The sequence below is a fragment of the Rhipicephalus microplus genome, chromosome 10 (genome assembly GCF_043290135.1).
Source record: "Rhipicephalus microplus isolate Deutch F79 chromosome 10, USDA_Rmic, whole genome shotgun sequence".
Lineage (NCBI taxonomy): Eukaryota > Metazoa > Arthropoda > Arachnida > Ixodida > Ixodidae > Rhipicephalus > Rhipicephalus microplus.
In genome coordinates, this window is record NC_134709.1 from 53,764,184 (window position 1) to 53,783,392 (window position 19,209).

General features: G+C 44.6%; 2 protein-coding genes across 4 annotated transcripts; both read left to right on the forward strand.

Annotated features, from left to right (window-relative positions):
• The first annotated feature begins 431 nt into the window (after window positions 1-431).
• LOC119181687 (uncharacterized) lies at window positions 432-9,273 on the forward strand. Its single transcript, XM_037432929.2, has 4 exons — window positions 432-546; window positions 2,531-2,585; window positions 3,731-3,820; window positions 8,734-9,273. The coding sequence occupies exons 1-4, from the start codon at window positions 485-487 to the stop codon at window positions 8,878-8,880; spliced, it is 354 nt and encodes a 117-aa protein (XP_037288826.2). The 5' UTR covers window positions 432-484; the 3' UTR covers window positions 8,881-9,273.
• A 1,335-nt stretch (window positions 9,274-10,608) lies between these two features.
• On the forward strand, window positions 10,609-18,304 carry LOC142774728 (uncharacterized). 3 transcript variants are annotated; one of them, XM_075875677.1, is made up of 5 exons: window positions 10,609-10,899; window positions 11,602-11,888; window positions 12,640-12,740; window positions 13,962-14,019; window positions 15,110-15,186. In XM_075875677.1, the coding sequence occupies exons 1-4, from the start codon at window positions 10,643-10,645 to the stop codon at window positions 13,971-13,973; spliced, it is 657 nt and encodes a 218-aa protein (XP_075731792.1). In that variant the 5' UTR covers window positions 10,609-10,642; the 3' UTR covers window positions 13,974-14,019; window positions 15,110-15,186. The 3 variants fall into 3 exon arrangements, with proteins under 3 accessions (XP_075731792.1, XP_075731790.1, XP_075731791.1); XM_075875675.1 differs by lacking the exon at window positions 13,962-14,019 and having other exon boundaries at window positions 12,640-13,056; window positions 15,110-18,304; XM_075875676.1 differs by lacking the exon at window positions 13,962-14,019 and having other exon boundaries at window positions 15,110-15,361.
• The last annotated feature ends 905 nt before the right edge of the window (window positions 18,305-19,209 follow it).

Below are 19,209 nucleotides of genomic sequence, written 5' to 3' on the forward strand. Positions count from 1 at the left end.
TACGTTCGATTCCGCGCGCCGGAGTGTTTTTTTTATCTTTTTCTTCATTTCTTGGGTTTTTCATATATATACAAACGTATACATATACGGTGCATGACATCGACGCCGGCGGCAGAATCCAACCAAGAGTGTCCATATAATTGCTATTGCAATAAAAAAGAGAGCCAGGGATCCACTTTTATAGCTGTGAGTGGTTGAGCCAGAACAGACCTGGGAAGTTAAATAGTACAGTGTGGCACTCCACCTTCCCGCTTCACAGCTCATATACTATTAAATTATATAATTCCAATAATACATTCTTCATGATTTATTTTTCTTCTTTCTTTTAAAGAGACGAAATTGAAGCTCTTAATAATGAATTTTATTATAAAAATTTTCCACTTCTTGGCCAATCCCCCAGCGTGGGTCTGTGCCACAGATTCAAGGATCTACTCTATTCTACATTGGTACATGCCAAGTAAAGGACGACGAAGGCCTTTCAAACATGGCTCTGCAGCTGGGCTTCAGGGCGGCAAAAAATTTCAAGCGTCTGGCTTGCGGCATAAGGTGAGAGCGCTGCACCCTGTAAGTTTGTTCACCTGTGACGTCGTTCACGCTGTTTCGCCTTAATGTCGTATGTAAACGTAGCCCAGTCGAAAATCATTGTTATACTCCTGACACGTAGTACTGTCCCGAAGCTAAGGCATATGCTTAGGGATTCGCTCGCTGGATTCCGTGCCGACCGGTTGTGCCCTCGCGATCTCCGACGACAGCGCTGCTCTGGCCTACTGGGCTGTCACGCCACCTTCTGACACCGGTCCCCGACGACAACGTAGCACTGGCCGCCCTACGCCATCTTCTGTCGCCGACATGAGCTCTCACCAGTGTTGCCCCGTCCTCGGACTCTTGGGAACGTCTCCATAACCTACCTTCTCCTCACTTCCGTCGTTCGCTGTCCCTGCGCCTCGCTCTCTCCTTCCTCCCTCTCTATCTCTTTACCTTTTAATCATATCCTCTAAATCCCTCCTTTACGCCCAACCCTCGTGAGCTACTGTTGAGATGTCCTCCCCCTGAGAGACAGTTACGGTGCTCACTTTTCTCTTTTAATTTAAAATCACTCCCCCCCCCTCCCCCATATGCTTAGAGCGTAATGTAACCTCCGATATTTGTTTAAAAAATTTCGTGTAAAAGCGCGCTCGTGTTCAGAACGCCGTCATGGTCACAGATGCCACACGTGGAAGCGTAGCGAGCTGCGGTAGCCCGGTCACATTTCGATTGAGGCAAAATGCCAGAGGTCTGTGTAATGCACGACTGCAGGATAGTTGAAACTTTAGGAGCGCTCTACTACAGCCTCGGTCAGAATCATGGTTTTGGCACGTAAAAGCCACAATAATTGGTATAATACGCCGCACACATGAATAATTGTATAGAACCTATATCACATGTGTCGCGAAAAAAAAATATTGCTACACATATCCACGAGGTCACAACAAAACAGTTTGAATGCGGGACAGAGCTTAAGAGCAAGTTTACGAACTAAGTATTATTCACCTTATCAAAAATATGGTTCACTCGATGAAATATTGTGAATAAGCTTCGCAGATGCTGACAACATTGTATTTTATGTGATCTGTAACTTTTTTAAAGGTGTTCTGCCTGAATGAAATTGCTCGAGCAGAGTCGCTATAAGAAAACGGCTTGCCATCTGTTGTTCGATGTCAAGCTTCAAGTGCTGGTAGCTCCGGAAAGTGAGCACAGGCCACTGAATGAAAAGAAAGTACCTAAGACAACGCGAACTTCGCGAACCACTTCTACACTTTCCTTGCCGCACACGACTACACGATTTGTCTGAGTTGTCTGTAGCAGTATCTGCAGGTATATCCGCAGGATGTGTTTACTCACCGAGCCCAATGATTGATTCATGAGCGCTGTACAGGCTCGTGCCATACGGACCGATAGTATGTGCTGCTGTAGTTCCATACTTACCACGGCAGAAACGTCCACATTTGGTCGGCATAGCATTCTCACCTTGCAGTGGGGGATCCACTTCTGTTAAGCTTACTGAGGGATCCTGAACAATTTTTCCAAGTGATCATTGATATCGTAGCGCATTGCCTCACGCATAGATTGCCGCAAAAACCTCCCGGTTCGGTCGGGAATGAACGGAGTAACAGGAATCGGTCGTGCAGTTCTCTCTTTTCTCATATGTCCCTCATATGTGATCCAAACATCGCTCTTGGTTTATGTCCGCTATGAGACAATTGCATATCATCTGTTCAACGTCAAGCTTCAGGTGTTGGTAGCGCCTGAACGTGAGCGCCGGCCACTGACTGAAAAGGGAGTGGCTAAGATAATGACAACTTGGTGAACCGCTTCTAAAACTTTCGTTGCCGCGCGCGACTAGAAGATTTGGCTGTGCTCTTCATAGTATATCAGCAGCTATCTGCAGGGCGTGTTTTATCACCAAGTCCGGCGTGTTAATGAGCCCGTTAAAATATAATTATTCTAGATTGATTTCTCACTCTCACTTCCCAATTTGTTTCTTTTTCAGCCATCTGCGGCTGAAGTCTAATCTTCCTGAGAACTGGGACGGTGGCGTAGGCAAGGTGTGTAGCATATATAACAACTCATTCTGGAAACCAGCCCACCAATTTAACTTCACTCACTCAATCACGCCATCCCCACCTTTTTCTTACATTGTCGTTGTGCTTTTTAAGCAACGTCGTCAGATAAGCTAACTACGTTGTCTGTCGTTGAGGCACCGCCACTTTGCCCTTCGAAGTGTTCCTCAGCCAACAGGGGAGCTGTTACACAACAAGTTTCCTTGCTTGGTACGTGACGAGCCACGGCACACGTGGTGCGCATTTTAATAACATATGTGTTTTGCGAAAATCCCCAAAGTAGTCGATTAAGAAAAAGAACAAAACTGCTTTTACCTTCACGTCGTCTTAAGTGAATGCATAAGGAGCAGTGTGTGGAGGTAACTCTAAAACAGTTGTCTTTCTTACGTCCATAGCGTTGTTACGGTGCATTGCGGTCAATCGTTGATAGTATTCTGTTGTACATATGAAGTGTCAAAAAAAGAAAAAAAAAGAGACCCCTTTGACATTTTGCAGAGTGCTGATGTTTTGAGACTCCCGACCTCAGCATATCCCATTAACAGCACCTTCATTGGGGATGGTTGCTACATTAAAAAAATTAAAAAATCACAGCATATCTACGGGCTGAATGATGATCAGTGCACCGTGAATCCTCGGTGATTTTCACCCAGTCGATAATCATGTAAAGACTTGACGAACACTGTATATACACAACGTATTGTTCTATTATTCGTAAACGACGTCATATCCTCGAAGTGAGTGATAATGAAGTAGCTTTGCTCCGTCTGTCTGTCTTCGTCAGTTTGTATGTATGTCCGTCTGTCTCCTATCGCACGCGTCTCCTAGGCATCAGAGTGGGGGAGAGTGTAGCAGCGCCATCTAGTGAGCACTCCGAGTATTATAGAGTTGCTAGAGTGGACGACGAGGGACTATTCTGCACTCTAAGGAGCTTCGCCCCTAAAAGCATGTGTGTGTGTCTTTTTTTTCGGAGAGTCCTGACGTGCCAACTAGACTCTCTCGTAGGTTACACTACTCGCTGAAGGTAGTGTATGTTTTTTTCTGAGAGTGTAGCAACCGTACCAAATGAAGACGCTGTTAATGGGAAGCTATGAGGTGTCACTGGCGATGATGATAACCGATCCAACGCGCAGGGCGGGGGCGCTGGTGGAAGCATCCGCGAGGCCGGAGGCAGCTTCGGCAAGATGGAGCGGGCTCGCGAGGAAGAGTACTTCCGCCGAACGGTGAGTGGCTTGTAAAGTACGCAGTGGTTATGTAACCACAAGAGATATCGTTCGTGTACCACTTGCAGTGACTGATTTGTGCTGCAGCCGCTGAGTCACTGCAAAAGAGCAGCGCGCCGTAGCCGTGTCTTCAGGGTATATACATTTATACAAAGAACTTACATACACAGACACAACAACAACAACAACGACAATAATAATAATAATAATAATAATAATAATAATAATAATAATAATAATAATAATAATAATAATAATAATAATAATAATAATAATAATAATAATAATAATCTAAAGAGGTTTATTGGGCGAGCCATACAAGTGGGTAATGACTGAAAAAAGTATGCAAAGCGGCCCCAGAGCACAGCGCTGAGCTCGAAGGCCGCTTTGCAGCAGCATTGTCAGTTGTCACGTGTTCAAAAAAAGGCTGTGGCGAACCTTTAGGCTTGGCTGGGCCCAAGTTACGCGATGCCGTCACAAGCACCCCAGTGTGTCGACGGTGCACGGAGGAAGGAAAAGGTAAGGAGAGGCCCTGACGTCACTCGTTGTGAAGCCGCAATGAAGCCGGAAGCCGGCCATATTGAGTAGGCAAATTCTCCTCTCTTGTTTACATATGAATGCGAAGCAGAAGGCGCGACTCCCTCTCCGGCTCGGAAAGCACGTGGGCTGCGCAGCGCGTGTGTCGTGACGATCCGAAACTAATGGAACTGGGCTCATCACTTAGAGCCAGCGGGACACCTTCAGCGAAATCGCTTCGTCCGAGTAATAACAAAGAGGAACAGCTCGCCGACAACGAAGCAACTACGAGAGAACGCGCGCTAGAAGCACTGACAACGGCGAGTGCTTTCACGTCATTAATTCAGCAACTGTACAGACAACACGATCGGTCGTGCGCCTTCTACGGTTGCATTCCGCCACGCGACTGACGCAGCGTCCTGCCACTGTGCCCGTGTTTCGCGTGAAACTCACCTGCGTCAGCATTCTGCGACCGTGGTGACTTTGAGCACGGTGCTAGTGACAGTTGAACGTGGTTGCTGTTACGTTGAGATTACATGCAATGCTGGTGGAGAGTGTACCAAGCGGAACAGAAAAGGTGTTTTAATTCGCACATGCAAGTTGTTACTGTACACACACAACACGAAACTACGTATGTGCACATGGTCCTCACGGCGTCTTGCTGGGCTCAACAGCGCCGTCCGTTGTCACAAGCAGGAGCACTACTCAACCGTCACTGACCTGCAAGGCGTTCGTCGTCATTCAGCTTCGTCATGGTGCCCAACGCAATTTCGCTGAACACTAACTGCTTCATCCGCGTCATCCGCCGCACGACACATGGATATGCACTTGTTCTACGCACTGTTGAAACCCCGTGATGGACAAAGGGATTTGTAAACGTTGCTAAGAGTAATGTAACAGCCAGGAGAACACTGCGTAACCAATAACGCGGCGCAGAGCACAGATATTGTCCGCCACGGCTCAGCACGAGACCTGGGGAGGCCCACATTCCGCCGCCAGCCGCGGCCGCTCACTGCTAGACCAGCTCCACTGCGCAACACGCAACCATAGCAACACCGCCATTGTGCCTAGTGAATATGGCCGCCATGATGTCATTTCCGCCACACTTTTTACGCCCTGCGCCGGCTGGGCATGCCCTCTCCTTACCTTTTTCCTTCCTCCGTGCGACGGTGCCTATACTGCTGTTTGCAAACATGGAATGGGTTTTATAGAGAGAGCACAGAATACCTATACCGTGAGGCTACGGCATGTACGTAGCAGGAAGAAGCGCATCTGAACTAGAGTCACAGGAAAACTTTCAGAGTATCGCATCTGTTTTCCGCATGCCGCCGCTGATGCGATTGGCTTTCTCGCATCACATGACCTTACGCCGCCATATCCCTTTCAAGCGTTTTCGGTGCACGTGCGTTTGAAGGCGCAGCGTGGCCGTCCCTCTAGCATTAGCAGAGTACTTAGGGGTATTTCGTCGCTTTTTAAACACCCCATGCAGATGCGAGGAAGGTGGCAGCAACTGAACGTGATCTGGCAATCACGTTGATTTTCTCATGCCACGCGGGAAAAACGCCGAAGAAAGACGTTCTACGTGACTGCATAGAGTTGGTCGTCAAGAATTTGCCCCCTCCCGAGAACATTCATCCCTGCAGTAACGTACGCGAAGTTCGCATGAAATGCTCTCCTGCGACAGGACATTTCACCTTATCCGTTCGCTCTGCTCAGAGATTGAAAAAAAAAAAAAACACTCTACTTCTCAATACTCTTTAATTTGCTCGGCTCTTTATTCCTGTTTCTTTTGAACAGACTGTGCAGGTAAAAAATTGAAAAATTATTAGAATAATAACTGTTTCCCGGTAGACCTTCATGGCGATTGTGGGATGATCACCTACCGCGTCGCAAAGCAGAACCATGACTGATAGATTGCACATGAAACTTGTTGACATGAAATAGTATAAGGAGGTGTTAGTAAGCGTACTTGCTGAAAAAAATTACGATGCTAACACGTGGTATTCTACCAAACTTAGACTTACTTACAATGCAGTCCAGTCGGTGAAAATTGTCACAATAAAAAGAAGTATGCATTTTTGCAGTAAATTACACTCGTTCTTCGGCCGGTTGGAACAGCTGAAAGTGCGGTATAAGAATAGAAGGTGAATTTCGCAGTCTGAGCTTTTTCTTCTTATCGTCCTAATCTTGCAAACGCTTCTGGCGTACTCCAACTCCTCAGATAAACATGAAACACTGTTCTTTATGAGAGTTTATTGATGGGGTTGTTGGTTTGCGACACTTTCAGTGCACAATGTACGTTTTCAGCTCAGATACTGCGTTCCTTTAGCATACGTTTTATAAATTTTGGGCTTTGTTTTTTCAGTGACCGAAAACATAAGAAATACGGTGCAGAAAAAGCTGTTATGAGCGCGAATGATGAAAAAAAAAAGTTGGAATTGAGCTAAACTTTTAGCAGACCAAGTTGTGCCGACGTCAACAAGAAAACGTTTATGTTGGTGCACATAAAAATCTGAAGAACACACCTCATCTCGAGTCAGTGAAGTGCTGTTGGTCAGTTTTTAACCACTTACTTTTGTGCGAATCAGTTAAGAAATACGCAAACAAGATACGGTAGGAGCTACCGCATGCCCATTGGCACGTACGTCGGACTAGCGTTCCTAACCAAAAAAAAAAAAAATATGTGATGCACAATTTCCATTGGCCGTAGACTCACCACTACTATTACACATAATGCCTGCGGGCCGACGCCGGCAGCGTCTGCTAGAAAAAAAAACAAAAAAAAAACAACTGCTCGAGCTGCACAACCGTTTACGGGGTGTATATGTAGGCACTGGATCGCGCGTTCAGAATTCAGTCAAGGGCGTCTTGACTTTTGCTTGACTTGACACCTTGCTTGACACCTTGCTCGAGTAGGTGCGATGGAAGCAGAGGTATCTTCAACCAGTAGTGAGGAACAGTCCAAAATCAGCGTCCCACCACTCGTTGAAGGCAACGCTTCTCCTTCATTCAATAAATACGATTTATAAGGACGAAATTATAGTTCGGCATTCCCAAACTATACCCAATTACGCAGCATTCACGTGATGTCGCCATCACTCTGTGACGCATTTACTCGAGTTAACCCCGTGGGGAGATGCGGGCGGCTTTTTTTTTTTAGATGCGGTAGAATCTTATACTCGCGCCTTGTAGTGCGCCGTCCGCGCCGTCCGCACCGCTTCTCGAACATTCGACAGCTGACGCGCGCGCATGCGCCGTCGCGCCGTCGCCCACTCTTCCACCATCTGTGCATCCCTTCCTCCTCTACACACCGCGCGCGCTTCACTCCTCCACCATCTGTGCACCTTTCCTCCTCTACACACCGCGTTCGACATCTACAATTCTCCTGATTCTCCAGTGGACGCGCATGTGGCGTCGCGCTTCGAGAACATTCAACAGCTGACAGTGCATGCGCCGTCGTGCTGTATATATACTCAAGGTCGGCGCTCGCTCGCTCAGTTGCCGCTCGTCGGTTGGTTTGTACGGCGCGTCGACGTCCAAGGTCGCGGTGGAATGAATTCCAACGAATCCACAAACACAATGATCGACGTCCCTTCGACCAGCGCCGCCCTTTCGCATACGTGTGTACGTGTTCACTCATTTAACACCCCCTCCTACAACCACGTTAACCAATTTAGCCATCGACCCAAGTAAGTCGCAATTTAACACCCCATTTCACAACCACGTTAACCAATTTAGCCATCGACCCAAGCAAGTCGCACTTTAACACCCCGTTAACCAATTATATGGTCCGCATCCTCCTCAGTGTTCCCCCGAGGGAAGCTGCGGGCAATTTTTTTTTCATTGTCAGCTGCGCGTGAAATCAACGCATTTGAGCGATTTTATGCTTAGCACTGAAACTGGGTGATTTGCAGCAACTACTAGTGGTGTCTGTAAACATTTATTAAAAGAAAGAGGTTGCAAGGCAAACCAGCTCCTAGTGTGCCAGCACAGGTGGAGTTCGCCGCACGAGGTGGAGTCCCCATTGCTGAAACTGTGGTAGAAGATGGCGGCATCTCTCCTTGCTGCACGTTACGCCATGCAGCCATCATGGTAAAATGGCGGTAATCAGCAGTGGGCGGGGTTTACAGCCGTCAACTTATAGTTTGTTTTTCTCTGAAATGTCTGTTTACGGCCCACTTTTTCATATCTCTATAGGCGTAGTAAAATCCCCGCTTCCAGGTTTCCCTGTAAACTACCAATTGTTGGGTGACCATGTCAAGGCTCGTTTAGCCGATCGGAAGTTCAGTGCGCACATGCAAGCCTGACAACGCGAAATCCAATTATACTTCATTCCAAGCGTTCCACCATTCCTGTAGGGTTAACACTTACTTCTCGATTGCCTCTCTGTGACGCAGCAAAAAGCACAGTTCAAGATGCTTCAGGACCACATCCATAAAGAGATCATTCAACGCGAGCAGCTCATCGAGGCGCTGCAGACACAGATCGACAGGAACAAGAAGATCGTCGAAGAGCTCAAGCAGCAGCAGCAGCGCCCCGAGTGAGCCGCTTCACAACCACCTGCGATTGGTGAACCTGAAGAGCTCCCGGATCACCGCTGAAGCGTCGCTCCATCCCGGCTCCCCACTCCCTCTCTCTCCGTCCTAATTGGTCTCTAACCTACGGCGTTAAAATTAGAGTAGAAAGACGAGCGAAACACCTTCGCGTGCAGCTGCGATGAAGTAAAATTGGCGTGCATGTCTTCAACAACGTTTCTGTAAAAACGTTTATCTTTTACGTAGCAAGTCTTGACAACAACACCTTTGTTAGGGCGAGTTGGTTTGCCTTTAGAGTGTTTACTTGAAAAGCGCAAACGACAAGCACAAAGAGAGAGAATGAAACGTTTATGTGATGTTCTGCGTGAGAAGATTGGTGAATACGAAAAGAAATGCGCCGGTCATGTTGCGTGTGTTTGTTTCTTCGTCGTTTGCGCTTATAAAGTGTTCTCTAACATTGCTTTGTCGTGCTTCACGGAATTTGTAAATGCCACGAAAGGGCCTACTTGGGAGACGCTGCAAAGGACAGAGTCTGAAGAACACTTTACACATTTTAACATAATTGATTGATATGTGGGGTTTAACGTCCCAAAACCACCATATGATTATGAGAGACGCCGTAGTAAAGGGCTCCGGAAATTTCGACCACCTGGGGTTCTTTAACGTGCACCCAAATCTAAGCACACGGGCCTATAACATTTCCGCCTCCATCGGAAATGCAGCCGCCGTAGCCAGGATTCGATCCTGCGACTTGCGGGTCAGCAGCTAGACCACCGCGGTGGGGCACATTTTAACAGAACGTGCGCTCACTCTGTCGAAATGTGTGCTGTGTTCTTTGTAGTCTGTCCTTCGTAGCGTCTTCCTACCGTAAGTGCATCGCTAAGACGAGGGATTTATAAACGTGATCGGCGAGCGGTGGTGCCCCGAGGTGCCGCACTTGTTCGCACACAAACAACATTGCGGATGTAGGAAAGTCAGTTTTGCGCACCAATGGCTCGGCGTCACGTGGTATTGAGCAATAACGTCACTTTTGACGTCACTGGTAGAGTGGCACGTCGCTTTCCTCGTTCATTCTCGCAGAGCGACGCTGGAAAAACTGAGAACCGTTCAGTGGCACGGTGTATAGGTAAGGGGCTCCTCCAGTGACCCCGGCCAGCCATGGAAGACAAAATGGTGATACTTATGACAACTCTAAGCAGAACTTTAACTTGTTCATTGAAATTGTACGGTGGTGGTTTGACGCCATGCGCGACGTTTCTGTTCATGTCATGTGAATCCGAGAGAAAGAGGCAACCATGGATGAGAAAAAGAAATGAGGGAGCATTGTGTTACACAAGTGAAGTTCACCGTGTCGACCCAATATGTGATCAAAATCTCTGAGAATGCGACACGCTTTAGTGAAGTAGTGAGTGAAGTAGTCAAGTAGTGAGTTTAACAGACCGTGAGTTTAACTATATTGATAATTCGGAGACCAGTGCTTCGAATGAACGACCCGCTTGCTGCTCACTCTATCATCTTATTCCTGTTGACATATGCGCACCCTTGTGTGCTTATATGTCCTTCGAACGTGAGAATAAACCAGTTGCTAGTTGAGCGCTCGTGCTGTGTGCCTCCTCTTTGCTTTGTGTCTGTGTTTACCTCCACGCTCCCAGTTCGCTGAACGCTGCCACCACTGGCCTCCTAGCGGAGATAAGCGGAGATAAGCCAAGCCGAGGCTGGCCAGAGCCACCACTTTGACTTGTAAGCACAAAAGCGCCAAATCTCGCACAGGATGGATCAGCCGCCTTCTCAGATTCCGCGTCCGGCGAAGCAGCGCAGCGCAAGGTTTTACTTTACGCCGGAGGTGGACATTTTTCTTTTACGGGAGGTGCTGGCCGTGGACTCTTTTGAAGATGGTTCGAGATGGGCCGCCATCGTTCGCAACATATCGGCGGTGTTGCTGAGGGATGTTGTTGCCCGGAGCCTTCGGGACCGCCTCGATTTGTTGCTCGCGCAGTTCGCCGCGCGCGACAGAGAAAATTTAAGAAGGTAAGTGTTCTGATCGCTTCCCCTCTCCAATAACTTATGTGTACTTACGTGCTACGTCATTTCCAATCTTTTCTGCTGCCGCAGCACTTGCGCTGCTGAAGGCCTAACGGCGCTGAGCTGTACTCGTGTGGATCTCCATGATATGCAATATGCAAAAGCAGAATCTGGTCAGGAAGAAAGCTAGTGCCTAGGAATAGCCCTGGCAAATCTAAAACGTTTCCTACGATAGGCAGCGCAACAAGTGAAAAATAATATAAGTCGAGTCAATCGCGAAACGGAATTCTTAGGCCATGGGTCCAAATTTTGCCTGCTCTTGAACACATTCAGTTAGGAATGACCTGTTCCTAGCAACTTTACGCGAAAAGTCGATCAGAACGAATGCCTAAGTGTTTGAGAGTCGCCCATATGCTTCACTCTACCGTTCCAACAATATGCATGTTCGAGGAGGCTATTTACTATTGACATCATACAGCGGCTTAGAGAATAAACATGTGGTGTGCATGCATTGAAACAATTGACTACTTTAAATGGGTTGCCCAGAGATGTCAAACAGTTGAGACAAATGTGGTGTGTTAAGCTTTCAAAGTGCACAATAGTAATTACCGGCAGTCAGCATTTCTTCTGTCCTTAACGTTAACGAGTGCTGTTTGGAATTGTTATGGGATATTAATATTATTGCTAATTATTCTCATGTTACCTTAGATCTGGAACAGAAGAAGAATGTAATGAAAAAGAGAGGCTGCTGGCAGAGGTATACCACTTAGCACAGAACAGTGGGTACTGCTTAAAAAGCAGTGCCGTAAGGAAAGTTGCAGCTGCAGCAAAACAGCAGCTAAAGCAGGAGCAAGCAAAATCGGAGCGCTCAGCTACAGAAAAGAAAATAGCTGCAGCAATCGGAGACCTAGGTGCCTCAGAATTCGAAGCAACTGGAAGGGAGTGGATGTCTGTGGAAGAGGACATACTGTCTTCGCATGATCAAGACAGCATGTGTAAGTATCTTGCTCCTTACTTAAAAATCAGTAGTTTGATTAAATGTTTTCTTAGTTTAGCAATTAAATGAATATCACGATAACAAATACTCAGCAAATTTACGAGGTGTCTAAAGTGAACGTGATCAACCTATTGAAAGTGTTAGGTGTCATGACTTATACTGTGACATCATTGAGTTTAGTGAAGTATTGGAATGTAGCAGGTAGAACGAAAGAACATTTATTGCTCAGTATTACTGACTTTATAACGAAACAGAAAAGGTTTGCTTCCTGGTTTTTCCGAACATCAAACAGCAAAGTTGCTCACTGCCTAGCTCAGATGTTTGATTTGGCCAGATGTACGTTTTCATATTTACCGCAAATGATCAGAATATTCTGAGGGCGTACAGTATGTTAACTTATATGAGCACCTGATTTCACTTTTTTTTTCACTCGAGGGTTTGTTTCCTGTGCACAGTTTTCCAAGCAAAGTGGCTGTCAAGGAATTTGCTTTTAATTATCTTGAAAAACCTGGGAAAAGTCAGGGAATTTGAAAAAAAATCATAATGGTAGGTACCCTGACTGCTTCTTCAAAAATATTACATAGGACCTTCAGAGTCATTCAATACCCCCGAGTTGTTTAAGTCTGTACCAACCACTAGTAAAACCAAATGAAATCGTACGTTTCCTCAAATTGCTGGTATCACCAGATTACCTTGATGTCTCTTATTAGCTAAATAAACTATGCACTACAACATTTACTCTTTCTCAGGGTCCACAAACGTCTATGCCCTGGGGGAGGCCCAAGCTTCAGCTACCTGTGATGACTGCGAGGTGCTGGCATCAGTTTCACAACTACCCGCCAGCATCTCGGTGAGTACAACAGGGCAGACGGCAGCATCCAGCAGCGTGATGGTTCAGGACCTCTCACCCAGCCCTTCACCTGGCATCCTCCATGAGCCAAGTCCACGCCCTACCCTGAACACCACCCCTGATCCCACCCTTGACCCAACCTCTACCCGCCATCCTAGCCCCATCCTTGATCCCACCCGTGGTTCTTCCCCTGGCTCTTCCTCTGGCCCCACTACTGGCCCTTCCTCTGGCTCCTCGCCAGGCTCGACCAGTGGCCTTTTGCCCACTATTCCAAAGGGGTATATGCGTACACCACCTGGCATATGCCTCAAAAATCGTACGTTTCAGTTTACTACTGTTTGAACATTGTAAGATGGCATTGCCCATCCACCAGCTTCTGGCAAAGCATGACTAATTTGTGACACAAAAATCACCAATGTCAGTTTGTATTTGACAAACAAAACGCAACTAGCCAGACGTTTCAATGTGGATAAACTAATAGCTATATTCGTTACTCTGACATTTTGAGTTGTTTCTTAAATATTCATTACTGCATGTACAAGGAGCGCATCTAAATGAAACGTATAAATTCTCTATTTTATCTGTAACCAACCCATTACAGTGACCTGTGTGATACTGCTTCTACTAACACATTGTCAATGCGTTACTTCAGCCCATCTAGGATAGTCGAGTTCTTTTTTTCCTTTTGCTCTTCATATTCTACTCTTAACCTCTTTTATCTATTCAATGCTTGTGCATTTTTTTCAGATTCCAGAAGAGAATGAACATGCATGACCCAATGTTATTGTAAAGCGTGTTAGTATTCAAAGAAAAAGAAAAAAATGTACATACTGAACGTGTGCACAGCAACAAGTACCTGCACTATGATCATTGTGATGAGCGAGATGTCGTCTAGCCTGGGCCTTGTCTAGAGCACCCAAGTTTGGTCTTAGAGAAATATACGAGAATAGGTAGTACATCCAGTGAGCTAAAGCTTTGGGGACACTCATAAATGTTTGTTACGGTACCTGTTTTCTCTAATGCAATGCAATCTACCCACTCAGTGCTCGATCACCGAATAGCAATGTAAATGCTCTCCGACATTTATAATCGGAAGTTCTAAATCTGTCTCGACTGCGAAGTCGTACGCTCAAGAAGGGCTTAGAACAGTGGGAGGTGACCACGACAGCAGTTAATGATCTGTCTTGTATTGTGCATAAACCATTGCTCATCATCTTCCAGAAGTTGCTCTGAAGGCAGTGAGGCAGTCAAGCTTAGGGCATTCTTCTTTTATTACCTGGTAAGCAGCATGGAATAGAGCGGGAATGGATTATGATATTGTGAGCATATACCTTCTTCACCTGTTCACAATCATGATCACAGGGTTTTTCTTTTCTTCATGATCATTGCTTTCGGGGACTCATCCATATATTGTTCACCCACATTTTGAAGGCGATGGAGGCAAAAATGTTGTATGCCTGTGTGGTCAGATTTGGGTGCACGTTAAAGAACCCTAGGTGGTCAAAATTTGTGGAGCCCTGCACTACGGCATATCTCATAATCATATGATGGCTTTGGGATTATAAACCCCACACATCAATAAATCATATCTTCAAAGCGTATTAAAGGCCTGACATCTCCTTTGTCACAATGTGCACACTTGAACTTTCAATACTAATTAAGGTATGCATAAAAGCATCAGATTATGTGTAAGAAACTGAATGACAGCAAAGTGAAGCATCTAGGCTTTTTTCTGACATTGGACAATATTTTAGTATTAAACTATGGAAGGCAGTTTCAGAATGTAAGCCTACTGAAATTGTGAAAAAACAACTTTATTTTCACTATAATTCATGGCCTTCACATTTTCACCAGGACCTAATCACTCATTCCAGCTACTAATCACTCATTCCAGTCCCTTTGACATTGTGCAAGGATTAAAACATGATGATTCTACTTCTCATGTTAATTTAGAGCCTTTCTGGGTGCTGAATTAGGGGTGCTGAAAAGCTTTTGGTCTGGGAATTTCTACCTCTCTATATTGACAGCTTAGATTGCCTCTACATGCATGTGATCCCAACTTATCCTGGTAAAGTCTAGAAACGAAGAGGTGCTACTTCTGTTACAACCTTTAGCAGTCTACACTTGCTCTAACCTATTTTACAAGCCAATGCAAGCATTATGTATCATGCAGGCAGTCCAAGCATGTTGACAACTCTCCATGCAGTCAAAACATTCAGTGGAGAAAAAAAAACTGGATTTCGTGCAGCTTGCATATACCTACCTAGATAGCGTATGGAAACAACAGTGAGAATGAGTGTAGTGGGAGAGCATGCATGTTCTATTTCTCATGGAAACATCCCATAATGCTTAACATTTTGCAATTACAGGAAAAAGGCGTGAGGATCCCCTCTTGCAGTTTTTTGAAAAAAGGCTAAAACATGAGCAAGGGGCCCGGAGAAGGGACAGAGAAATGGAAAAGGAGCGGTTGGCCCTAGAAAGAGAACGCCTTGCAGTCGAGGACCGCCGCATCACTTTAGAACGAGACAAGCTCACCTTAGACAGAGAGGTATTTTTGCAAAAAAAGAGGGAGTGGGAAGAAACCCAAGAGAAGAAAAAGGAAGAGCGGCTTGCCAGGCAAAGAAGGGAACAAGAAAGAGAACTCTATCTCCGACAGCAGGGTGCCCTGATTGACTTGGTAAGGTCTGTCGTTAAGAACATCCAGAAATAATTATTCAGTGGCCTAGTAAGGCCTAAACCAATATTTATATATGTGCATATATATACATGAACAAATGCTTAGTAAGTCTTATGCATTGTAATAGACACGATTGTATAAGGAAAAATTGTCCGAAAAAAAAAAATTCGGGACCCTAAAACTTTTTCTTTAGAAGTTGACCGCGAGTGCAATGTCCTGTTCCCCTAGATCGTACTTCAATAGCCAGCGGTTAATGTAAGTGACCAATTAAGGACCATGCTGGGTAAAAGGAAAAGTGATGAGTTGTTTTAACAGCATATGATAATTTTGATGCCCTGAGAAACAAAAAAGAGAATAGATTGAACTTTTCGAATGAATTAGACCTATTCATAATGCATTATTTTTTGGTAGGTTAAATAGTGCAGTGTAGTGCTGAAAATCTAAATTTAGGCTTGGTTACTCAGCATATTACTCAGCAAGACCGGCATTCCTTTTGATATCCTTCGTCATTCTTTGGAAAAGCGTGGTATCCGCTGTGTACTTGCAAAAGCTTTTGTTCAAATTTTTTATGTAGTGGCTGAAGACGAAGAATTATGCCCGACCAAAGTGGGTAGGCGCTACAGTTGATAAGAAATCAAAATTTTGTATGGGTTGGAGCATTGGACGACCAACTTGTTAAGCAATTTGCCTTATATCACAGTTTATTTTATTGCTGTTTGAAATTCCTTTCTTACTCATAATAATGTGATTCCTTTCCTGACATCAAGCCTGCCTTTGTGATTTCATAGTAGCTTTCACTGTAGTAAGTTTCTATCCTTCGAAGCTGCACTGATGTCTCGCATCACTCTCTCTTTTCCTGCTGTGGTACATTCCAAGTATATGCCGTACTAATTTGGTGAAGCATATGCAAGTTCTGGCACATGTGAGCCAAAATTGAAAAATTCTGGGCAGAAGTAGGGATAAGATAGCACAAAAAATAACAAAAAAAAGCACCCAGAGATGATGATCCCCACTTAAATCAAATACGAACTGATAGTATGGAGGATATTTACATCAGCACGAACGGCATTCAAGTGTTATTGCAAAGATTAGACAGCTCAAATCGGTGTGGTCCAGATGGCCTCACAAACGCGTTTTTTAAGCTTTGTGTGCCAACACTAGCGCAGTTTTTAAAGGTACTATTTGATAAATCACTTCTACATGCCAGCCTTCCTTCAGATTGGAAAAAAGCAATGATTGTCCCAATACATAAGTCTGGTCCTCGGAGTGACGTCTCTAATTACCGACCAATATCGCTGACTAGTGTGGCATGTAAAATTCTTGAGCACCTAATATATACCTCCATTGTTGAACACATGAATAAGTATTCACTATTTATGCCACAGCAACACGGGTTTTGAAGAGGTTTTTCTTGTACTACCCAATTGACAGAATTTACGCACGACATAGCATACGCATTAGACAAAAGAAAAACAATTGACTTCATTTTTTTAGACTTCAAGAGGGCCTTTGATACTGTTTCACACCGTTTACTTTTTGATAAAATGACTATGTATGGCAATAATTCACAGGTCGTCGTATGGGTCTCTGATTATTTGACATTACGCCAGCAGACTGTGATCGTTAATGGTGCCACTTCGTGCGCATCGCAGGTAACATCGGGCGTCCCCCAAGGGTCAGTACTGGGACCACTTTTATTTCTGATTTACGTCAACGACATAACTGAGGGCGTAGAATCCCCCATACGGTTGCTCGCGGGACAACGTTCATTCAGAGAGACTTGACCAAAATCAGTGATTGGTGTACACGATGGTACATGCAGTTGAACTTGATTAAGACAGTTTACATGGAGTTTGCTTGTAAGAAATTAGTCTCAGTCATCGTACACAATTAACAATGTCATTATAAGTAAGGTTAATGAATACAAGTACTTAGGAGTGTACCTATCGTCTAACTTGAATTGGTAGCGACATGTTGACTATGTAACAGGCAAGGCCGGGAAAGCGCTTGGGTTCCTTCGCCGTAACGCAAAGAACTTTAATATGTCGACTAAGGAATTGCTTTATAAAACATATGTGCGTTCCGTTCTTGACTAAACGTGTGTCGTCTGGGACCTCACAACAGTATGTGACACAGAAAAACTTGACAGGGTGCAGAACTTGGCCACTCGATTTGTTTGTGGACTTTACGACAGAGAGTTCAATCCTACACTCGCGAAAGACTTATTTCGATGGGATACACTAGATTGTCGAAGACGCCGACTTCGCTTGAAGTTTTTCCACATCTTTCATTCGAAAGTTGGAATTGATAGGCATCCTTACATAAAGGCACCTAATTACTATTCCCATAGGATTGACCATAAGAATAAGGTTATGGAATTTCTCTGCAGAACACATTCCTTTAGCAAGCCTTTTTTTCCTAGAATACGGGACTGGAATCAATTAGACAGGTCTGTCGGAACTATATCGTCCAATGGCATATTTTTTTCACTGCTAATATAATTCTTCTTGTATTAGAGTTGCTTTTCACTCATGTTACTGGTAGTGATGACTGCTGTATGCTTGTAATTGTATTTTTCTTTATTGTACATTCTTGTTCTTGTAACTATGCTTTTATCACTATAATACACTTCATTGTTCAATCAATAATGTATTCTTGTTTACTTGCAATCTTGTTTTTTAGTTTTGCACAATGATTCACTATAATGCACATTAGTGTACACTCGTGATCTTATTGTATATGTATTTGTTTTCCTGATGCTGCTAGCGATTGTTACCGACTGTATGCTTTGAATTTTTCTTTGCATCCCCCCCACTGTAATGCCATGTGACGCTGTGGGTATGGCATAAATAAATAAATAAATAAAGTCTGATGAAAGTAGCACCCATCCCGTATAGCTCGTTCTTGTCTTGCACTAAACATTTCTAGGAACACGATTGTGGTTGCTGTTGTGTTTGTACTAGTAAAAGAAGTGCCATGATCCAGGCAGTATTGCACATTGTAATTAAGAGCCTACATATCAAATGGAGAAATAAATATTTCGCTGAACTGTATCAAATGTGAAAACCCTCATACTCAACCTTTTCGTTCTTTTTGTCCCTCTGGCTAATGCCATCATTAACTTAAAATAGGCTATCTCAGTAGACTTAATATTGCAAGTTTTGCTCGTTCACTACACTCCTTTTTAGTTTCTCGCTTGGGGACGACATTACAGTCTCATTTGCACAACAAGCGCAAAGTAACAGCTGTATAGGGCTCCTTGCAACTAGGTCTGCTCACGCAATCGTTGCATTCAACACTTCGATCTTGCACATGGGGGGGTAGGTTAGGGGCGAATGCAATGTTGCAGTTGCTTTTAGGATGTTACTAAATAACAATTTTCAATTTTAACAGACTTAAAGGCTTTTCTGTTTTGTGAATAGCCTAATTTAAAAGAATTAAAATGTAATCACTTCGTTGGTGATGGTAGTGACCTTACTTTTTGGAGCATAATTTGAAGCAGCCATAAATGTATTCGGAGCGGGGAAAACATGCTAGTGTACAGGACATTAGGTGTAAGGCGAGAACAGAACGACGACAAAGGGACACGAAAGAGACCTTTTTTGTCCTGTTCTCGCGCTATACCTATCGTCATGTCATACCAACTAGCCTAAACGCCCACAATGCTAGTTTACAGCAGCGACAAGTGTCTTAGGAGCAGATATCAAATTTGCCATGCATTAATTGGAGTTCAGAGCATTGTCGAAGAATCTTGGAAATATTTATTATTATGAAATGTATTTACCAGACAAC

Coding starts and splice junctions, on each gene's coding strand:
- LOC119181687 (XM_037432929.2), top strand. CDS start 485: ATGGCTCTGCAGCTGGGCTTCAGGGCGGCAAAAAATTTCAAGCGTCTG. Junction 2,586..3,730: donor GGGACGGTGGCGTAGGCAAG/GTGTGTAGCATA, acceptor TCCAACGCGCAG/GGCGGGGGCGCTGGTGGAAG. Junction 3,821..8,733: donor AAGAGTACTTCCGCCGAACG/GTGAGTGGCTTG, acceptor TCTGTGACGCAG/CAAAAAGCACAGTTCAAGAT.
- LOC142774728 (XM_075875675.1), top strand. CDS start 10,643: ATGGATCAGCCGCCTTCTCAGATTCCGCGTCCGGCGAAGCAGCGCAGC. Junction 11,889..12,639: donor GCATGATCAAGACAGCATGT/GTAAGTATCTTG, acceptor ACTCTTTCTCAG/GGTCCACAAACGTCTATGCC. Junction 13,057..15,109: donor TGGCATATGCCTCAAAAATC/GTACGTTTCAGT, acceptor TTGCAATTACAG/GAAAAAGGCGTGAGGATCCC.